At 38.2% G+C, this 17,291-nt stretch overlaps 2 protein-coding genes across 2 annotated transcripts; one reads left to right on the top strand and one right to left on the bottom strand.

Annotated features, from left to right (window-relative positions):
- Positions 1 to 861: 861 nt before the first annotated feature.
- On the bottom strand, positions 862 to 6,257 carry LOC137139566 (trypsin I-P1-like). The gene is made up of 6 exons (XM_067526996.1): positions 6,134 to 6,257; positions 5,737 to 5,806; positions 5,217 to 5,370; positions 4,913 to 5,051; positions 4,122 to 4,376; positions 862 to 2,509 (listed from the first exon to the last, which is right to left on the bottom strand). The coding sequence occupies exons 2-6, from the start codon at positions 5,789 to 5,791 to the stop codon at positions 2,354 to 2,356; spliced, it is 759 nt and encodes a 252-aa protein (XP_067383097.1). The 5' UTR covers positions 5,792 to 5,806; positions 6,134 to 6,257; the 3' UTR covers positions 862 to 2,353.
- Positions 6,258 to 10,135: 3,878 nt separating this feature from the next.
- On the top strand, positions 10,136 to 16,087 carry zmp:0000001088 (trypsin). Its single transcript, XM_067527392.1, has 5 exons — positions 10,136 to 10,343; positions 12,212 to 12,371; positions 13,535 to 13,676; positions 13,791 to 14,057; positions 14,735 to 16,087. Exons 1-5 carry the CDS (start codon positions 10,289 to 10,291, stop codon positions 14,903 to 14,905), a joined length of 795 nt encoding a protein of 264 aa, XP_067383493.1. The 5' UTR covers positions 10,136 to 10,288; the 3' UTR covers positions 14,906 to 16,087.
- Positions 16,088 to 17,291: the final 1,204 nt, after the last annotated feature.

Raw genomic sequence — 17,291 nt, 5'->3', positions numbered from 1 at the left:
TAGAAAACTATCAGAAGCTTAACTGATTAATTAATTAATACAAGGTGATTAATCAGCTCTCTTGGAACCTTAGGCGTAATTTTACGCGCTTTTCCCTCTTAAATTGTTTCACAATTTTGGTTGTGTTCATGCGTAGTTCGATATTTGGATTTTCGGCTGAGTACCTAAACCAGTTGTAACATTCAGGACCTTAAGCACAAAAATATAAACCTATTTACATTTAGTGTAGTTTTTTGGTTTTAATCCCACATCCATTAAAGCATAAAAACATGCATTATATTATTTTTGGGTGTCATTCTGGGCTTTTATCTTGACAAATGTAACATGTGTGTTTACAGTGTGGGCATCGTATGTCCTTATGACCTAATGAGCTATGGGCAAGTGCTTTTCAAGTGGTATTGTTTTTCATTCACTCTGTTTCTTGTGCAATTTGTGTGAAGAAATTCAAAACCCCAGAATCAGCACACAAAGCACACCATACCAGAATCACACATTTGTTCATAAATGATAATAGCATGAGGCTAATCCTAGATTTTACTAATATCCAAGAGAGACATTGGATGGTTGACTGGACGACTGGATGGTTATTGATGCCACTGACCTGCAAGTTTACCTGGGGCTGTACCGTTTTTGCAATGAATCAATGGTGAGCCTGTGGAATGACCACTTAGGCCGAGCCATCTTTTGGGTCACCAAAACTTAAGCTTATCAATACCTGCCTCCGCCTCAATGACAAGCTGTTTGGACCACCATGGCTGAAAGATGACAAGCTTGTGGTGTTCAGAGACATCAGGGACATGTGGGCAGCTTGCCTCCAACTCCTCTACAACCCAGCAAGAGATGTCTGTGTTGACGAGCAGCTGGTCCGATACTGATTTCAAAAATCTGGTATTTACAGGGTAGAACTTCTGAAAATGACCAAATATTTAATATTTGTGATTAGGACTTGTGTTGGCTAATAACTCCATGAAAGTAGGAAATGCACGGAGGGACTAAAGTGTGAGTTTTTAATGCTGCACTCCTTAAAAGTACAAAAGAGTAAGTATTATTGTATAATATTTCTTAAAGCCTGATACCAAGAAGTGCATTTCATGAGGGACTAAAGTGGAAGTTTTTAATGCTGCACAAAAAATAATAATGCATGAAAAACCAATATCGCTACAGATCATTGACATACCCAAGCTGTTATGTTCAAAACAAAGAAATTCAGCTTTGCATGCAATACATTGAAAATAATTAAATGTATAGTATATTAAAAGGATCCCTGAGGGTTGATAGCATGGCCAAAAGTTTTTGTGAATTAAGTTAGCCATAAACTTTGAGTTTATGCAACTATTATTGCAACACTACAATAAACCAAAACCAAATGAAAAACACTACTTGTAAAACTCCTATGTGTAATGTGTAAAGTAAGGATTTGCAACAAACTAACAAATAAAGGGTGACTCTCCTCACACTCACAAGCTAATGCAATCCAATACAGCTGGTCAGACAACTAATCACCAATTAATCTAACATGCATATCTTTGGATGATTGAAGGAAACCACACAACCACTGGAGAGTACATGCAAACACACACACACACAAAAGCTCTCTAGCTTGTGAGGTGGCAGCACTATCCACTCCACCACCCCACTGCCCATGATACTGATTCAGCGTGCGAGAAAGAAATGTATTACAATTATTATTTATTATTAATGTCTATTAAAGGCAAGGCAAGAGATTTCTCAAAGCACATACAGCCGACTGTTATCAGAAGAGAAACAACTCCCCTTTATTTTTACTTTGGACGGTTCAGTCATTTGTTGCTATCACCAGTCAAAGGCCCAGTGTTTACATGATGTCCTTAAAGCTGAATCTATATTATTTTTATTATGTACAACGGCTTAAATTCACTGAAGAATTGTCAAAGGTGCAGATAAAAACTGCCGCGTAGGTCGATAATTGTCAGGGGATTTTGAATGAATGATAATTAAGTATTATTATGTAACCATAATGCCCAGCTCTACTAATTAATAATGCTTTAACATTATTGCTATTAATACTACTGGGTTCACTTTTGTAAGTCATTCTTCAGGACAGAGAATTATGAAAACAGTTAAGTGTAAGCAAAGTGGCATATTTCCAGAAAACCTTAAATCAAGAAAAAACAGGTACCATGCCCCAACGTTATAAACATTATACTGTTAAACTAAGTTTAGACATTTAGTGTAAGTATTGAACAGAAAGAAAGATATTAGCAATAATTAAAATGCCACTAAAAGTAATGTTGTGAATCAACTGTTTTTTAAAATGATTAGGAAAATGATTTATCTAGCAGGATGCCTCTGTGGGTTGCTCATCAAAACCCATTTACGCTGTGTCGCTTTCAATAAGCCAGTTGATCCATTGGATGTAGTTCCTCACTCTAGTGTAGACCCCCGGAAAGTATGGGTTTGCACAGCTGATACCCCAGGAGACAATGCCCTCGAATTTGCCATTGCAGATGAGGGGACCACCAGAGTCACCCTGTGGGTCAGCAAGATACATTAGAGATTATACAAACATACATTTTTTCATTCGAGTACTATTACATTAGTTTATACCAGTTGTGATATGAAATCTTTTTTGACATTATAACTACATTCACATGACATCCTGAATATCAGTATCAGATTTGTTATTCTGCCAATTCTCTTAAATCTGTTTTTTTTTTTTATGAAGGTGTGAACAGACAAAATTGGATTATTTCATACCAGCTCCTTTTTACTGGTTGTAGATCTGATCTATGACTAGTCAGAGTGGAATGGTTTGTAGTTTTCATAGTGTGACAGGTGTCAAGTCAAGAGATGAGGAATTAAACATTTTGATGGCCATTTAGGAAGAAGCTCCTGTTGAAGCCAAACTGAAAGGAACATACACTAACAGCAGTTTGTGTGACAGAAAATTTCACAATTTCATTGGCAGACAAATTAATATTGTTATGCTCACACTGGAGCCCAATACAAGTTCCTAACAAATATGACTGTGAGCCATCAAACATAAACAGATGTTTGAAAATCTAAATTGGGCATTAAGGTTGATATGGTGACAAAGTCGTACCACTAATATAGGCTCACTTTGGTCCGGACTGAAATATCTCAACAAACAGTTTTGGGGTAAAATTTGCACAGATATTCAAAAGAGAATGAATCTTTCTGACTTTGGTGTCCTCTGGCCTTTTAATGTAGTGCAACAAAGTTGACATTGTTGGTTTTTAGTCAAATGTCAACAGCGAGTAAATATATAGTAGTGAAACTTTCTGCAGATATCAATACCCTGCTCGTTAACTGGTTTCGATACTTTCTTTTTTATTTGTTCCAGACTATTTAGCTGTAATGTCTAAGAGTGAGTTTATGGATTTTCTTCTTTTGGTTAGTTCAGGGAGTACACAATATGTATAACATTGTTTTCTTATATTAAAATATCTCTTTCGAGATGAAAAACTAGTAATATGGATGACATGGATAGCTTAGCTGATGTCAGATGGACGAGTTCTGGAGGAGCAGGTCAACTACAACACTATGCAGCATGAGCCACCAGGTGTCATCATGTAAACTGAAAAGTTTGTCGTTTAAATGTCAACATGAAGCATTTGAACCTATTAAAAATTGGTCAAATTGCCCTTTTAACACTTGATCACCATCAGCATATTAATATTGTCATTGTGAGCATGACAGCCTGGTGATGTAGCATTTAGCAGAGCCCAATATACAATCACAGCAGACATATAATAGGGACATATGGATTTTTTGTAGACAACATAATTAGTACTGTTCATCTGTAGTCCCTGCAAATGTCCCTGCCATGTTAGTACCTCTTAAAAAGTCACTGAACTAGGATGAAGGTATTTACAGAAATTGTTATTATCTTAATTATTAATCTATTAATATTCATTTATACTATATGATAGCAGGTTATTTGACATGCAGCACAGAAGCCTACAATATAATACATAAAATAAATATAATAAAAGGGAACTATTAGTGTAAAATATGTATGTACTGTAGAATTACCAAGACAACATTACACATCATGACTACATACTAAGGAAGAAAATACAACACAGCTGACTGAAGACAAAGCTCAACTCTTCCTGTACCTGGCAGGAATCTTTGCCACCCAGTCGAGATCCAGCACACAGCATGTTTGGGGTGATCTTGCCCCAGTAGTAAGAATTACAGAGAGGTTGTATTGTTACATCCACAGCACGTAGCGCAGGGGACAGGAAGTAACTGTAGATCTGTGTCACACCCCAGCCGCTCACTGTGCACACATCCTCAGTAAGTTGGGGGGTGTTTTCGTCTGGCAGGTCGACTGGCTGGACATTGGCATTCAGAAGCGCTGGCTCACTCAGCTGGAACACAAACCACAATTCAGCCTCACACCTGTGAGACGGTCACCAAGCAGTCGCATCTCTCGTCAAGTGATGACAAGAGATAACAACAAAATTTCCGACTATAAAATATCACAGCATTGTGGAAATGACTGTAAAGCTGAAGTTCAAACAGCATAATTGTGCGATTTGTTGGTCTCATAGCAAAAGGGAGGAATTGGTCAATATTGCAAGAGGTTGGTACCATTTCATTTGTGTTCTTGCTGATTTTCAACTTGCTCTCAATGCTTCTGATTTGGGGACTGCGTAAATATGAATTGTATAAAACCTGCATCTGCATATTGTAGTTTGCACCCTGTGACAGAATAATACGACCGCGTCTAAGATTTTCTATCGGTAAAATGCACAAAATAGATTACAGCCATAAGCTTTGTTCTAAACAGTTCTGTGGCCTCTGGGAAGTTGCCCCCTCTTTAGTTGGCGTTGATGATAATCCAGCCTCGTCCACATTTATTAGTTCAGGCTGCTGCTTAGGCTGCTACAGCTTGCTTGCTTACCTTAATGAGCATAATGTCATTGTTGAATGTCTTGTAGTTGTAGTTGTGGACATATATCTTTGAGACAGTGAAGACTTGTTCATATCCCTCTCTTAGAGCCAAGTTGTGTTCACTTAACACCACCTTCAGCAGATTGCTCCTGAGGACCAAAAGCAGACACGAGGCTTCGAATTTCCTTGGAACTATTTAGCAAAGAACAACTACATTCTTGAAAACCCTGCTGTTCTTATTGTGTTTATATATTTTGTTCATATAGTCAAACATCAGCTCGCATCCTTTCTAGTAAGATCTAGTCTTTACTCACGGCCTCCAGCAGTGGGCAGCAGAGACCACCCACTGTGGGTGGACTAAAGTTCCTCCACAGTAGTGTTGGCCGGTCTCAGTCTGCAGGGACGCCTGATATTTGATGGAGTACGGCACAACCTCCTGACCTCCAATAATGCGTGCTGCAAATGTGCCTGTGCTCCGTGGGAAAAGACAGCGAGTCAGACACTCACCGTGTAACGTGGACGTTAATGCTTCTGACTTACAAAATATTGTCCTGTGATCCACTATAGAGGAAAGTGATGTTTGCATCAATACCGTGCTGACTTCATATGTCAGGAAGGAACGTTTACAGAGATGACAGAGAAAGGTTGAATGTAGTTTAAAGGTAACGTCACCCAGGATTTGGTACAAGACCTGAGACCTGATATATGTACATTTCTATTCACCCTGATTTCAACCATTGGTCTATTAAAGGTCATTTCAATGTGGCTTATACCTGGTAAACAATCTACACAGCTAAGGATGTCAAATATAATTTTAAGGACTAAGGAAGTTACCTGTTAGTGAAAGTGCGGACAGCAGCAGCACAGGAGACATTTGCAGTAGACCCATATTTTTACTTATCACCTGTAATGCAAAAACATAACTTAGTAATTTACACTGGACTGTATAATGACAGAAATGAAACAAAATGAATGCATTAACCCAAATCCTAATTTAGTTTTTCCTTTCACCTATAGACAACTTTGTGTGAGTTTGAATGAGACACGTGCATGACATCTTGAATCAAAGGTGGATTATTCCGCGAATAAAATGTGTTTGGATTTTTGTAAATGACCAAAAGTTCACAGTCTCCCCGTTTTAGCAGCTGAAACGTTCCGACAATTCTGCTCTCATATGCTGAAATCTGGACTTTTCAATCCTGTTTGAATGATGTTAGAGTCACCTACTTACCTATTTCCAAACACAGCAGCCTTCAGAGTGTCCAACTGGCAGGATTAATGTTCCAATGTTGCATTTTATAATGTAACTGTATCCTTATCCAAACCTTTTGTCCAGATTATCTTTTTGTCTTGTTCTGTCCTGTGAACATCTCACGCTGCAACAAAGACACTGACCTACTACCTAACAAAGCTGAGCAGTTCTCTGGCATTATTACTGATTAGGTTTTTTATGCTTTTGCCTGGGGATATAAAGGTTTTTAGGATGGTAACGCCTCTGCGTGGTCATGATTGCAGAAGATATAGTAAATAAAACCTGAAAAATCAACCGTATCTTCACTTTATGCTGCTACTACAAAGACATACGACCAAATGTAGACATTTAGTAAATGTATTAAATAAAGTGATGCTAAGCAAAGCCATGCCGAATTCAATAACTGGTATCCCCTTGCATATAATGTATATAAAATACAGGAAAGATAATGCAATAACATTATTATCTTACCACACCTTCTGTTCTGTCCATTACAAAACACTGTCACACACACCTGCTCGGCTTCCACTGTACTACGAGCAGAATATCACAAGCAGACTATTGACTACACAATTTGTTTTGTCACACATGCATAGTCTTATAGATTTATCTCACTGTTTCCCGGAGGCACTGTGTGGTAAATTTAACATAGACATCAATTGACAAAACAAATAGATTCAGTCTGCAATCAGAGAAAAGTCGAACATCCTCATCTGTCATTTTTGCTTGAACAACCACTGAAATGATTCCAGTCAACTAAGAAGCTGACTGTCTAGCTTCTTCAGTAGTAAATACGATAATAAAATAATTAACAGAAGAGAAGAGGGGACTAACTTGGCAAACTAAGTCAGGCAGGACAATGAGGACATTTTAGCCAATGCTGTGAATTGTAATGAACAGTCAGTGTTTGTAAAAGAAACTAACAGGAGTAAAATTATCAATATAGTTAAAAACTTAAACGAACAAAAGATTGTAATGAGTTAGATATGACCTTGATTAAGAATATTATTGAATGCATTACAATAATATTTGACATTTGTTTGTAACTTATCATTGCAAAAGGGTAGTTTTCCAACAAAAAAGAAATAAGCTGTGGTCATAACAGTTTACAAGAGCAGAGATTGATCTATTTGTTTGTCAAGTAATGCCAATGATCTGTATTGTATTTTTTTTACAGAAACAATATCAAATACAATAGAAAACAATGAATATATCAGATCATATCAAAACATCACAAATAGCATGTGGGATCCCACAAAGCTCAGTCCTGGGTCCTTTTTAAATTTGTTTTGTGTATAAATGAAGTATAAGAAATATAATTTTGAAACACAGTAAATGACACTGAATTTAATAGACTGTTTGAAATCACAATTTTGGGAGTGAAAATTGACTATAAATGGAGTGGGAAGCAACTGACAAACTGTTTAGTAAGTTCATGCCTCTAGATTTTCAGGATTTAATGAAATGCAAAATACTACAAATTATGTACAGAATTATTAACAACGTAATAACAGGACATAGCCAAAAGCTATTCACAAATAGAGATAGGTAATATATGAGTATAATGCATTGTATAACAATGTATAACAAGTACAATGTAGTCAAGATTAGATATGAGATGTAAAACTGCTGCCTGTTAGTGAGAGGAGAGGATAGTTTACTGGACTATGCATTGTAAAATGATAATGTATATATTCTACGTTTGTGTGTGTAGTACAGGTGTAAATATGTGTAAGTGGACATACATATCAACTTAACAACGAATAAACTAAACTGAAATGTTAAAGTTTTAGGGGAAAAAAGTTTGGCTAATATAAGGCAATGATAGATTTTTAAAGTAAAATTGTAATCGTATATTACGCTACATCGTTCATGTGCTCCTGGGGGATCCAGAGCAGTTGTGTTCCAGCAGTAATCGTGTCTGCCTGCTTGTTCTGTGTCTGTGTCGGTTAACAGTTCATGGGGATAATTTACAGTCAGTTACAGTATGTTGTTCTTATCAGGAAGAACGAATCAGGACCATTTACCAGAAATGTACTGAGCTGTAAAATAATACTTAACATTTTAATTTTCCAGCATTTTCGCAACTGAAAAACTTTTGTCCTGCAGGAATTGAATACGTGTTCATTGGGAAGTCTTTGCTGAGGGATGGGGGAAATGTTGGAGATAGGTCGATAGTGAAACACTGAAAGCACCTCAGTGCCACTAAAATCTACAAACTGTAAACCGAGGTTATCTTAAAGTCTAAGCGGCATCTTCCCAGAAAAACGTTTTGTCACATGCATTATTCATACAATACGAGTGAGTTGAGATTTTTTTTGACTGATTATATTTTTCTGTCAAATCAACTTCAGGCCAAGAGTCCAAGGATACACTGTTCACAGGGAATGAGAGCTGGTAATTAGAAGGAAGCTCAGAACACAATTTATTCTAGGAGCTGGCTTTGTATCTATTCATGAAGGATGTGTATGGCATCATGTGTACTAAACAACCATCGCTTTTACAACTACATCGAAATCCATTATATATCCATGGTGACTGTGTCTTAGGGCCTGAACACATCAAGCCAACCATCGGCTGTCAGCCAGTGCTCGGCTGTTGGGAAGCGTCCATCGGCCTTGTCGTTGTGGCGTGTCCAGTACTTTTGGCACTAGTCAGTGGCGATGGTGTCCAGCTAATTCAACATGTTGAATCAGCCCGTCAGTGAGCGAGACACCTCTGAATGGCTTTTCCGTTTAGAGAAACCATCTGTATAAGCCATCTGTAGTGAGCCAGAGTGCTGTAAAAATTGGAGGAAGCTACATCTTCACTGTTGCTGGTTCTTTGACATTAGTTTACATTACTGGATTTACACAATTGTTTGTATGAAAGAAATGCGCCTATATACTTTATTTCTACAGGGTGGATCAAAACAGAAACGAAGAAAAAACCAACACATGAACAAATTTCACAGTGCAATAAATACATTTTTATTTTTTTATGTAGTGTCAGTTATGTGTTAAATGACTTGACAAAGGCTTTAAAGAAAAGTCAAAAACAATAAAGACACATAGCGACTAATAACTACATTATAGTGTGCTGCTCTTTAGAAATGCAGTAAAGACAGTAAAGAGCCAAATTGTTACCATCAGGCTTCTTAACTTAAAACAGGAAAATCATTGATTTCCATTCAGCTGGAGATTTTACAGCGAGTGAGTATATAAAAACAGGGGGGGATAGTTCTGGATTAGAGCATTGTGGTTGGTGACATATAGCATAGGCTTTTCAGTCCAGAGCCAGACAGATGATTGTGACAACAGGGAGCTGGCAGCCATGTGAAATAATGACAGCACTTGGATTGAACGGTGGGTCATGCAGGGAAAAAGCAGTGGTCAGCACTCAGGGGAGGAGAGAGGTTCCACAAGCCCAGCTACAACTCTAAGAAGCAGGGAGGGCAACGGAGTGAGCTATTAGCCAGCTGAGGTTAGGAAGTCCACAGAGGGATGGGAGCGGTGATGAGACTTGCCTGAGCTGTGTTCCATTTTTAATGACACTTGGACCTAGAATAGATATGGAGCAGTAGCGCTGGCTCAACCTTGTCTGATACGTTTCTGCTTGTCATCAGTCAAATGCCACATTAATCCATACTGGGGAAATCAATGAGGGGAACTGGACAGTAATTAAAGGCTGTAGAGACATTTACTCTTTCAGCAGCTCATTTAATACATATTAAGAGCTTCAACCACAGGCTTAAATATGTCACATACGGGACATATATAGCTGACAGGGCTACAGCATCAGAGTGGCTGTTACAAGTACATGATAAAACTGATGTATGAGTTCATGACAGAAAACAACCACGAATAAAATATATTCTGCACTTTGTGTGACACTAAATGGTCCAGTTTTAAAACAGGTGACAATACAAATGTTATACATAAGCTTGCAAGGTCATGGAAGAGGTGACACAAGGGGCCGTGGTGTGGAAGCTTCAATTATATATCGGCTCTGGATAAGGAGGCGACCATGGAAACGGAAATAAGAACTATAAGTAACCCGAGAATGCAGGTGCGATGCCTCCGTGTTAAGATTAGACAAGTAGCACACAGGTGAAGTCTCTCTCTGCGTATAGACTGCTCTTCCCATTGTGTCACCATGGACCTGTCATCTTTACTGCTTTGTGTGCTGTCAGAGGTCTTGGCTGTAAACTGTAAGTACGCTTCTTTATCTTCCGTCTCCAGTTTATTTAAGTGTGCCTGGAAGTGATTTAGGTGAAGTTAAGCCTCTGTGTTACAAAGAAAGAGTGGTTTGACATCCTGGAACGAGCTGACAATTTGGGATTCACAAACTCAGCGTGTATTTACATTGAGTCATCCCTTCTATCAAATTTTAAATGCATTCCTTTTAGGTGTGCATGACTGAGCATCTTGGTGCTTTAAATCATAAATTACACCAGCAGAGTAATGAGCAAAGAGGGAAAAATGGGAACGCTACATAAATGAAAAGTTGAGGATGATTTACAGTTTTTAATTTGAAATGTTGGTGATGTCAAGCTATGTATTGTAAATTGTGAAGAGGCAATTTTTCATAGTTTAATTTTAAATCTATGATGTTACTGACTTTGTTACAATCATTGTTTCGTGCACATTGTTACTCCCTATAATAAAGGTATCGTTCTGATGTACGGATAAATCGAAAGGTCAATGCAATTGTGCTTATTCATGAAAAGAACTTGAAACCACAGGTACAACAGATGAAAGCGAGCAACAAATATAAAAAAAAAAAAAAAAAAAAAAAACAATTATGGCCAACACCTGCTTTTGTGCGCGTTGTGAAGGGGGATCTGATAAACATCTTGAACTGATCTATGTTGCTCGACAACACTAGAAGTAAGATGTGCATTGCTTGTAACTGTATAGTGTAGCAATGTGTGCAGTAACCAGAAAGAACACAATTCAGCCCTCATGCTACACAATAGGAGACCCATTTTAGTCAGGGATACTTTACATGATCATTATATGCTGCGTAGATTTCCCAAATATGTTCTCGACATATTACTGATGCTATTAACAGCTTGGGATCTTTACCTACAACAGTAATGAGAGTGGTGGGTTTTTTTCAGCCTTCGTGGCGTATCGATGGCTCTAATAGCTGTCAGTCATTGTGACCGAGCATCGAGTGTTACTTAGATACTCTTAAGGCTAAAAGCAAGGCCAGTAGAAATACTGAGGTCACGAGGTCAGATGGAGGTCAGGTGGTAACACACAACAGATGAAGCACAACAACAACCACAACAACTTGGGGATTAATTGGAGGCCTAATTTCTACCCTGTTGGAAGTAGCTGACCACTTCCACAGACCTCAGACTCTTGCACAATGCTAACATGTAGCAGAATGCAGAGAGATTAATCTAGTATTTCATTTTATAATAATTTATGTATCTGTAATGTGGAAACTTAATTAAATAAATGAAATGTCAGTCATTTTCTGGTAATAAAGTATTGGAATCTGTCTATGAATTATATTGTAAAACCCATCTGACAGTGTGACACAAATTACTCATAGTGGTATCTGTAGTATTATACTTTATCATATTTTGTAAGCTCATTATTATTCTTGAAAGTAAAAAAAAAAAGTCAAAGACATGTAAATGTACTGGTTTGCAATAAAGCAGTTTAAAGTAGCATGAAATTGAAGTAATGCTAATCAATTTTTGCATTATTGTAGTATTGTACAATGATAGTACTTGTGCTGAGACTAAATGTACAAATTTACCTTGTAGTACTAGATCCCACATAAGTCAGCGTGTCATATAATGATGGGCAGACTCATCCTGGGTGTGAAGCCGATTGTCTCAGAGATGAGATTGTCTTTTATTGATCTGTGAAGCCAGAAGCATCTGTGCAGCGATGTCCTCTGTTGTTTGCTTTTATTACTTGTATCACTCTTGCTGACGCTGCAACTGCACTTATAAAATAACAGCTATGTTAGCTCTGCATGGTTTGAGCTGAAACCTGAAGGGCTGTTACACGTGTTTCTCAACTGTTTTTTTCTTCTGTGTGTGTGTGTGTCTGGCAGATGTAGCCTTTGCACAAGAACGTATAGTGGGGGGATATGCTCCAGTTCCACATTCAATCAAGTACATTGTGTCAATACAGACAACCGACCGTCAGCACTTCTGCGGGGGATCCTTGATAAATAAGTACTGGGTAATCACCGCAGCACACTGTGATCAAGGGTGAGCTATTCTTCTTCATTCTGATTTCCCTCTGTTGAGTGGGTTACATAACCCCAGGCAGAAACACAACGTCGTTCAAGTGGTAAAATAAGCCTCAGGTCAGAGAATAAGGTAAACCTCTGTGTCCTAATTTGAAATTTGACCTCTACTTGACTTCTCTGCTGGGAAATGTGCGTATACAGGATTTCATTTGAACGTCCGGTCACTTCAAGCCATATCAGATTCTGCAGAACATCACAACTAAAGGATACAAGATGGGCTCAAAGCTCCTTGATAGCACAGTGCAGTTTCACATAGATTCCAGCTCTACAATGAGGACGTAATCATTTTCAGTCAATGGTTGTAATCTAGCATCTAGAAGAGTAGATAAGAAAACTTGTTGTTGTGTTATGCTTTTTATTAAATTACAGATACTCAATTGTCAGGGTTGTTAAGTTCCCGTATGTCTGTGTTACCTACTTCCCTGTCAGTCAACAAATATTGTATAAGTGTCTGCTCTCAAAATTTATTAATGTATTCACAGTATCACAAATCATATGACATATGATGACATATGTGTAAATTGCAAATATAAACAAAATGCAGTGATGATCTCAAACCTACATTTAAAAATAATACATTTAACACATAAAACGTTAAAGCTGGGATTTTTTTTTTGTTTGTTTGTTTCCTAAAAATATATTCTAACTTTAAATTTGAAAACAGCAGACAAACAAAGCTAATCAATATCGGATTAAGTGAAAAATAAAGAATGAGAAAGAATTTGTCAGGTGGCCACAGACAAGACTTGACTAGATGTAAATCTTGCTCTGTAACACTTGTATGAGTAAGTTTGGCAACTGTATAATAAAATAGTAATGTTGTGTTGTGTTATGTCAGACATTTCCTTTGCCATAGCAGGAAAAGCAGATCTAATAAAAATGACTAACCTTAATAAAGGTTGCATTCTAGTCAACTGCTAACATCTGATTTGTCACAGCAGCAGAATTGCAAGAACAAATGTGAGAGTGGCATTAATCTTTTCAAACAACAAGAAAGTGAATAAGCGTATTTCCCAAAATGTGTGGAAGCCCTTTCATGTTATAGCGAACCATTTTTTTTAACTAGCAAAGCAGCATTGCTTTCAAACACAATAACTTTACTTGCTTTTTTTACATCGGCAGCATAAACAACATGTTGATAGTAGCTGGAGACTACTCTCTGGCCATCTACGAAGGCACGGAGCAAGAAATCATGCCCCACCTTTTGATACCCCACCCTGACTACAGCAGAAGCACTAACAACAATGACATAATGCTTATAAAGGTACAGTATAAAAATGCGGGTTTTCCTCTCTAATTTTCAGATGCGGCACCTGAGTCAGTTTTAGTCACACTCAGCAGGTCTATTTACTGTTCACACTGTCCACCATCTCTCCAGCTGAGGGCCCCGGTCTACCTGAACAGCTACGTCTCCATCGCTCTGCTGCCCAGACAGGGTGCCTCCGTAGCAGAGGGCAGAGTGTGCCGAGTGTCAGGCTGGGGATACACCAGTTCGGTCGGAGAGCAGATCCCCTCCACCCTCCGCACGGTTACAGTCCCCATTGTCTCTACCGAAAAGTGCAACAGCAGCGAGTCCTTTAACGGCAACATCACAGAAAATATGCTCTGTGCTGGTTACAGCACTGGCGGGAAGGATGCCTGTGAGGTAAGAGCAGGTCTTTACTCAGTGTGTGGCATTGTGGACAGTTGAGTTTGTTTTACATTGAGATATATTCATATCTCCCAGATTATTCACAAAAAAACAGCCAAATTCTGGCTTAATCTGGAGCCAGTTTGGAACTCGCTGAATATCATGTTATACACTACAGAGACCTGTGGATATTTTACCATCTTATGAGTTTTTTTGTTTCATCTTTTCAGCTATGACAACTGCATGCTGTTGTGTTTATAATGTGACTCAGTATACTCGTATACACTCGTATAAAAGGACCAAACCCAACATAGTTTAAGTTAGTATCTTGCTTTTTTTCCAATTTACCTGAAAGTGCTTGTATTAAAACGGTTGAAACGTGTCTCACGTATATAGTTCCTGCTGGGAACTTTAGTTTTAGCAAACAATAGTAAATAGTGCATTTGTTCAATTTCACCAATTTAGGAAATGCACACAACCCGCTGTATCTACTGTAGCAGGCGCAGGTAAAAAGAATGCGTAGATCATAAAATGTCAGTGCCCACATCACTCAACAATCGAAATTTCTTTATAAAACACGTTCCCTATAAAAGCTCTGTAGTACTGTATCAAAAAAATGAAATGAAATGAATCATCATTAGGCCAATGATAAAACATTGTGACCTCCCTGTGGTTGTTTTCTGCTGTTTCAGGGGGACTCTGGTGGTCCACTTGTTTGTGAAGGCCGGGTGTATGGCGTGGTGTCCTGGGGAGAAGGTTGTGCTGAAGCTCAGTTTCCTGGTGTCTACACTACAGTGTCTAGGTACCGGCACTGGATAGACGACACAGTATTTAACTACTACAACAGGTGTGAAAAGGATTAGAAGCCAGTGTTAATGAAATTAAGACAAAACCCTCAAAGAGACTTAAGGTCCTCCATTACATTTTAGTCTGCTTTGATGTTATATGTATATTCAATTCATCACTTGTTTATATTTTATTATATGTTCATATGTTAAAGGAATAGTTGAACGTTATGGAAACACGCTTTGTTGCTCTCATCTGTAATACGAAGCCGTATCTAACAGCTGGTTAGTTTAGCTTAGCATTACAACTGGCGAAGGACAAGCAGCCGACCTATGTCACAAGACGCTGCTCTTAGAGGGATCTTGTGCTTGACTAATTCTTGGAGTAAAGCTAAACTGACTGTCTCCATCTTCGTACTGAAAGGACAAAGATGAAAACGAATCAATGCTTTCATCTCATTCTCCACATGAAAGCAAATAAGCGCATTTTCCAAAATGCCAAACTATTCCTCAAAGTTGTCAAACTTGAATATTTACTGATATTTATTGTATCATGTCTGTTGTTGACCTTCAAGCATTTATAAAACAAACCAAGTGAGGATCAAGCCAGGTTGACCATGATACCACAACATCAAGAATAAGGTGCCATATTACTACTGAAGTTAATCAAAATCAGCCTGTTAAAAAGAAACTCAGTTAAAGTAAAAACAATGGTACAATATCATGGCATCCTTGCAAAAGCTATTAGGGATAATTAATGTAAGCAATTTTAGAACTAAATTGACAAACACTGTATGGATCTACTGTGAATATATATTTTCTCTCTCTTTTTTTTTTACATTATCGGGTTTAGCATTTTGAGTTGAACAGAAAAAGCTACTTTTAAATATTATTTTGGTCATTTTCATTTTATTTTTTGTGGTGGCATTAAAAAAAAATTACTAAGAAATGAATCAAAATTGTACTTAAATTTTTTTTTCAAATGAATTGTTCATTGCAGCCCAGAAAACGGCAGGGTAATTGTTCACCCTGTTGGCTGTGGGCTTGTTGCTGTAAAACCCCTTTGAATTGACAAATCCTGACTCTGACCAATAATATTTTATACAACAAAGATGTGAACTGAAGTGTTCCCTTGTTTTATACACTTATACATACACTTTTATACGCCACTAAATTACAGATAATCCCATGTTTTTTTTTATTATCCACACTCTCGCTGACTTCTTTATTTGGAATTACAGAGCCAATATCTCAGCTCAGAAGCTTGTCGCCTCTTCTTTTCTGAGCTGAGGCTTTAAACAGCGGATTACATAAGCTGTTAGATAGAGAACTCACAGGCTTCTCCATGCTGTGTCATTTATGCACCAAGTCAGTGAGGCCTTTACAGGGGGACAATTAATGAGACACTAAAAATGTATTTTTTTTTTCTTAAAACTACTGTGATTTCACTCCAGAGTTTAAGTCTTGGTATCTTTTCACTGGTCTTGGTGATGAATTTTGCCTAACCGATTGGAATGCCGTCATGAAATATGTGGCAATCTGGTTCTGAGGCGTCGCTGGACTCCTTCCTCCTCCTCACGTCAGCAGTGATTCCTGTAAAGACAAACCAAGGCCTGGCCAGGTGAAATCAGCACTGGAACATCACACCTGATAGGTGCTGTATCACAGCAGAATGAATAGTTGATGGCCTACTTCGAAGTCTCCGGTTTCACTGATAAGGCCCCGTTTGCTCTGTGCTGACGGGTGTGTCATGCCATTGATGGATTTCAGGGTCTGAACGCTCTGATTTTACAGGTTTGGTTACATAATGGTGGATTCCTTTTGTTCTGCATGAGAAGACCTCTCCGGAGAGTGTTAGAGTATATCTCCTGACATGTTTAGATCCCCTACATGCTCTCTGTGGCTCACAAAGGCGAGTGTCCTGTTCAGGGTTTGTGGTTCTCGTGCGGAAATGTATTGATTGAGCCTTACAGATAATGACCAGTCCCCAAACAGATTCTCCCGGTGGGCCCTGCTTTGTGGCAACTGGGGAGACAAAACACGTTTTACAATGAGCAAGGCTTATTTTCCCGAAAACTAGGCCGCTAGTTTCTGATGCATTACTTCCCCATATTATTCATCGCAAGATCAAAGGTTGCTTTAATGCGCCAGGCACTGATTTGGGGTGTCAGGGGAACACACAGACACTAAGGTACTGAGGAAGTACTTTACATCAAGCTAAAGTGTGTTTTTTTTTTTAATATATTGTTTTAGAAGAAATATGGTCCAAAACCTTTTTTATTGGGGTGAGGTACTGTCGACGCCTCCTGTGAACTGCCACAAAGAGAATTTAAAAAAGCTTTGATTAGTAAGGTTTGCAGCATTTTACTTTACTATAAATTAACTCTGACTAGTACCTGGGGGAGTGTAGCAGAGTATAGCAGAGCGTAACACATGATTTCAAATCTTGCTACAACCAGTCTAG

This window comes from Channa argus, chromosome 13, assembly GCF_033026475.1.
Source record: "Channa argus isolate prfri chromosome 13, Channa argus male v1.0, whole genome shotgun sequence".
Classification (NCBI taxonomy): Eukaryota; Metazoa; Chordata; class Actinopteri; order Anabantiformes; family Channidae; genus Channa; species Channa argus.
Note: the sequence above shows the minus strand (reverse complement) of the source record. Positions and strands in the feature narration are given on the sequence as shown.

Excerpts from the sequence above, each read along its gene's own strand:
- LOC137139566 (XM_067526996.1), bottom strand. The coding sequence starts at position 5,791 with ATGGGTCTACTGCAAATGTCTCCTGTGCTGCTGCTGTCCGCACTTTCA. Across the intron at positions 5,371-5,736 it reads GTCCGCACTTTCACTAACAG|GCACATTTGCAGCACGCATT; the intron begins GTAACTTCCTTA and ends CACGGAGCACAG. Across the intron at positions 2,510-4,121 it reads GTGGCAAAGATTCCTGCCAG|GGTGACTCTGGTGGTCCCCT; the intron begins GTACAGGAAGAG and ends GCTGACCCACAG.
- zmp:0000001088 (XM_067527392.1), top strand. The coding sequence starts at position 10,289 with ATGGACCTGTCATCTTTACTGCTTTGTGTGCTGTCAGAGGTCTTGGCT. Across the intron at positions 10,344-12,211 it reads AGAGGTCTTGGCTGTAAACT|ATGTAGCCTTTGCACAAGAA; the intron begins GTAAGTACGCTT and ends TGTGTCTGGCAG. Across the intron at positions 13,677-13,790 it reads ATGACATAATGCTTATAAAG|CTGAGGGCCCCGGTCTACCT; the intron begins GTACAGTATAAA and ends CCATCTCTCCAG.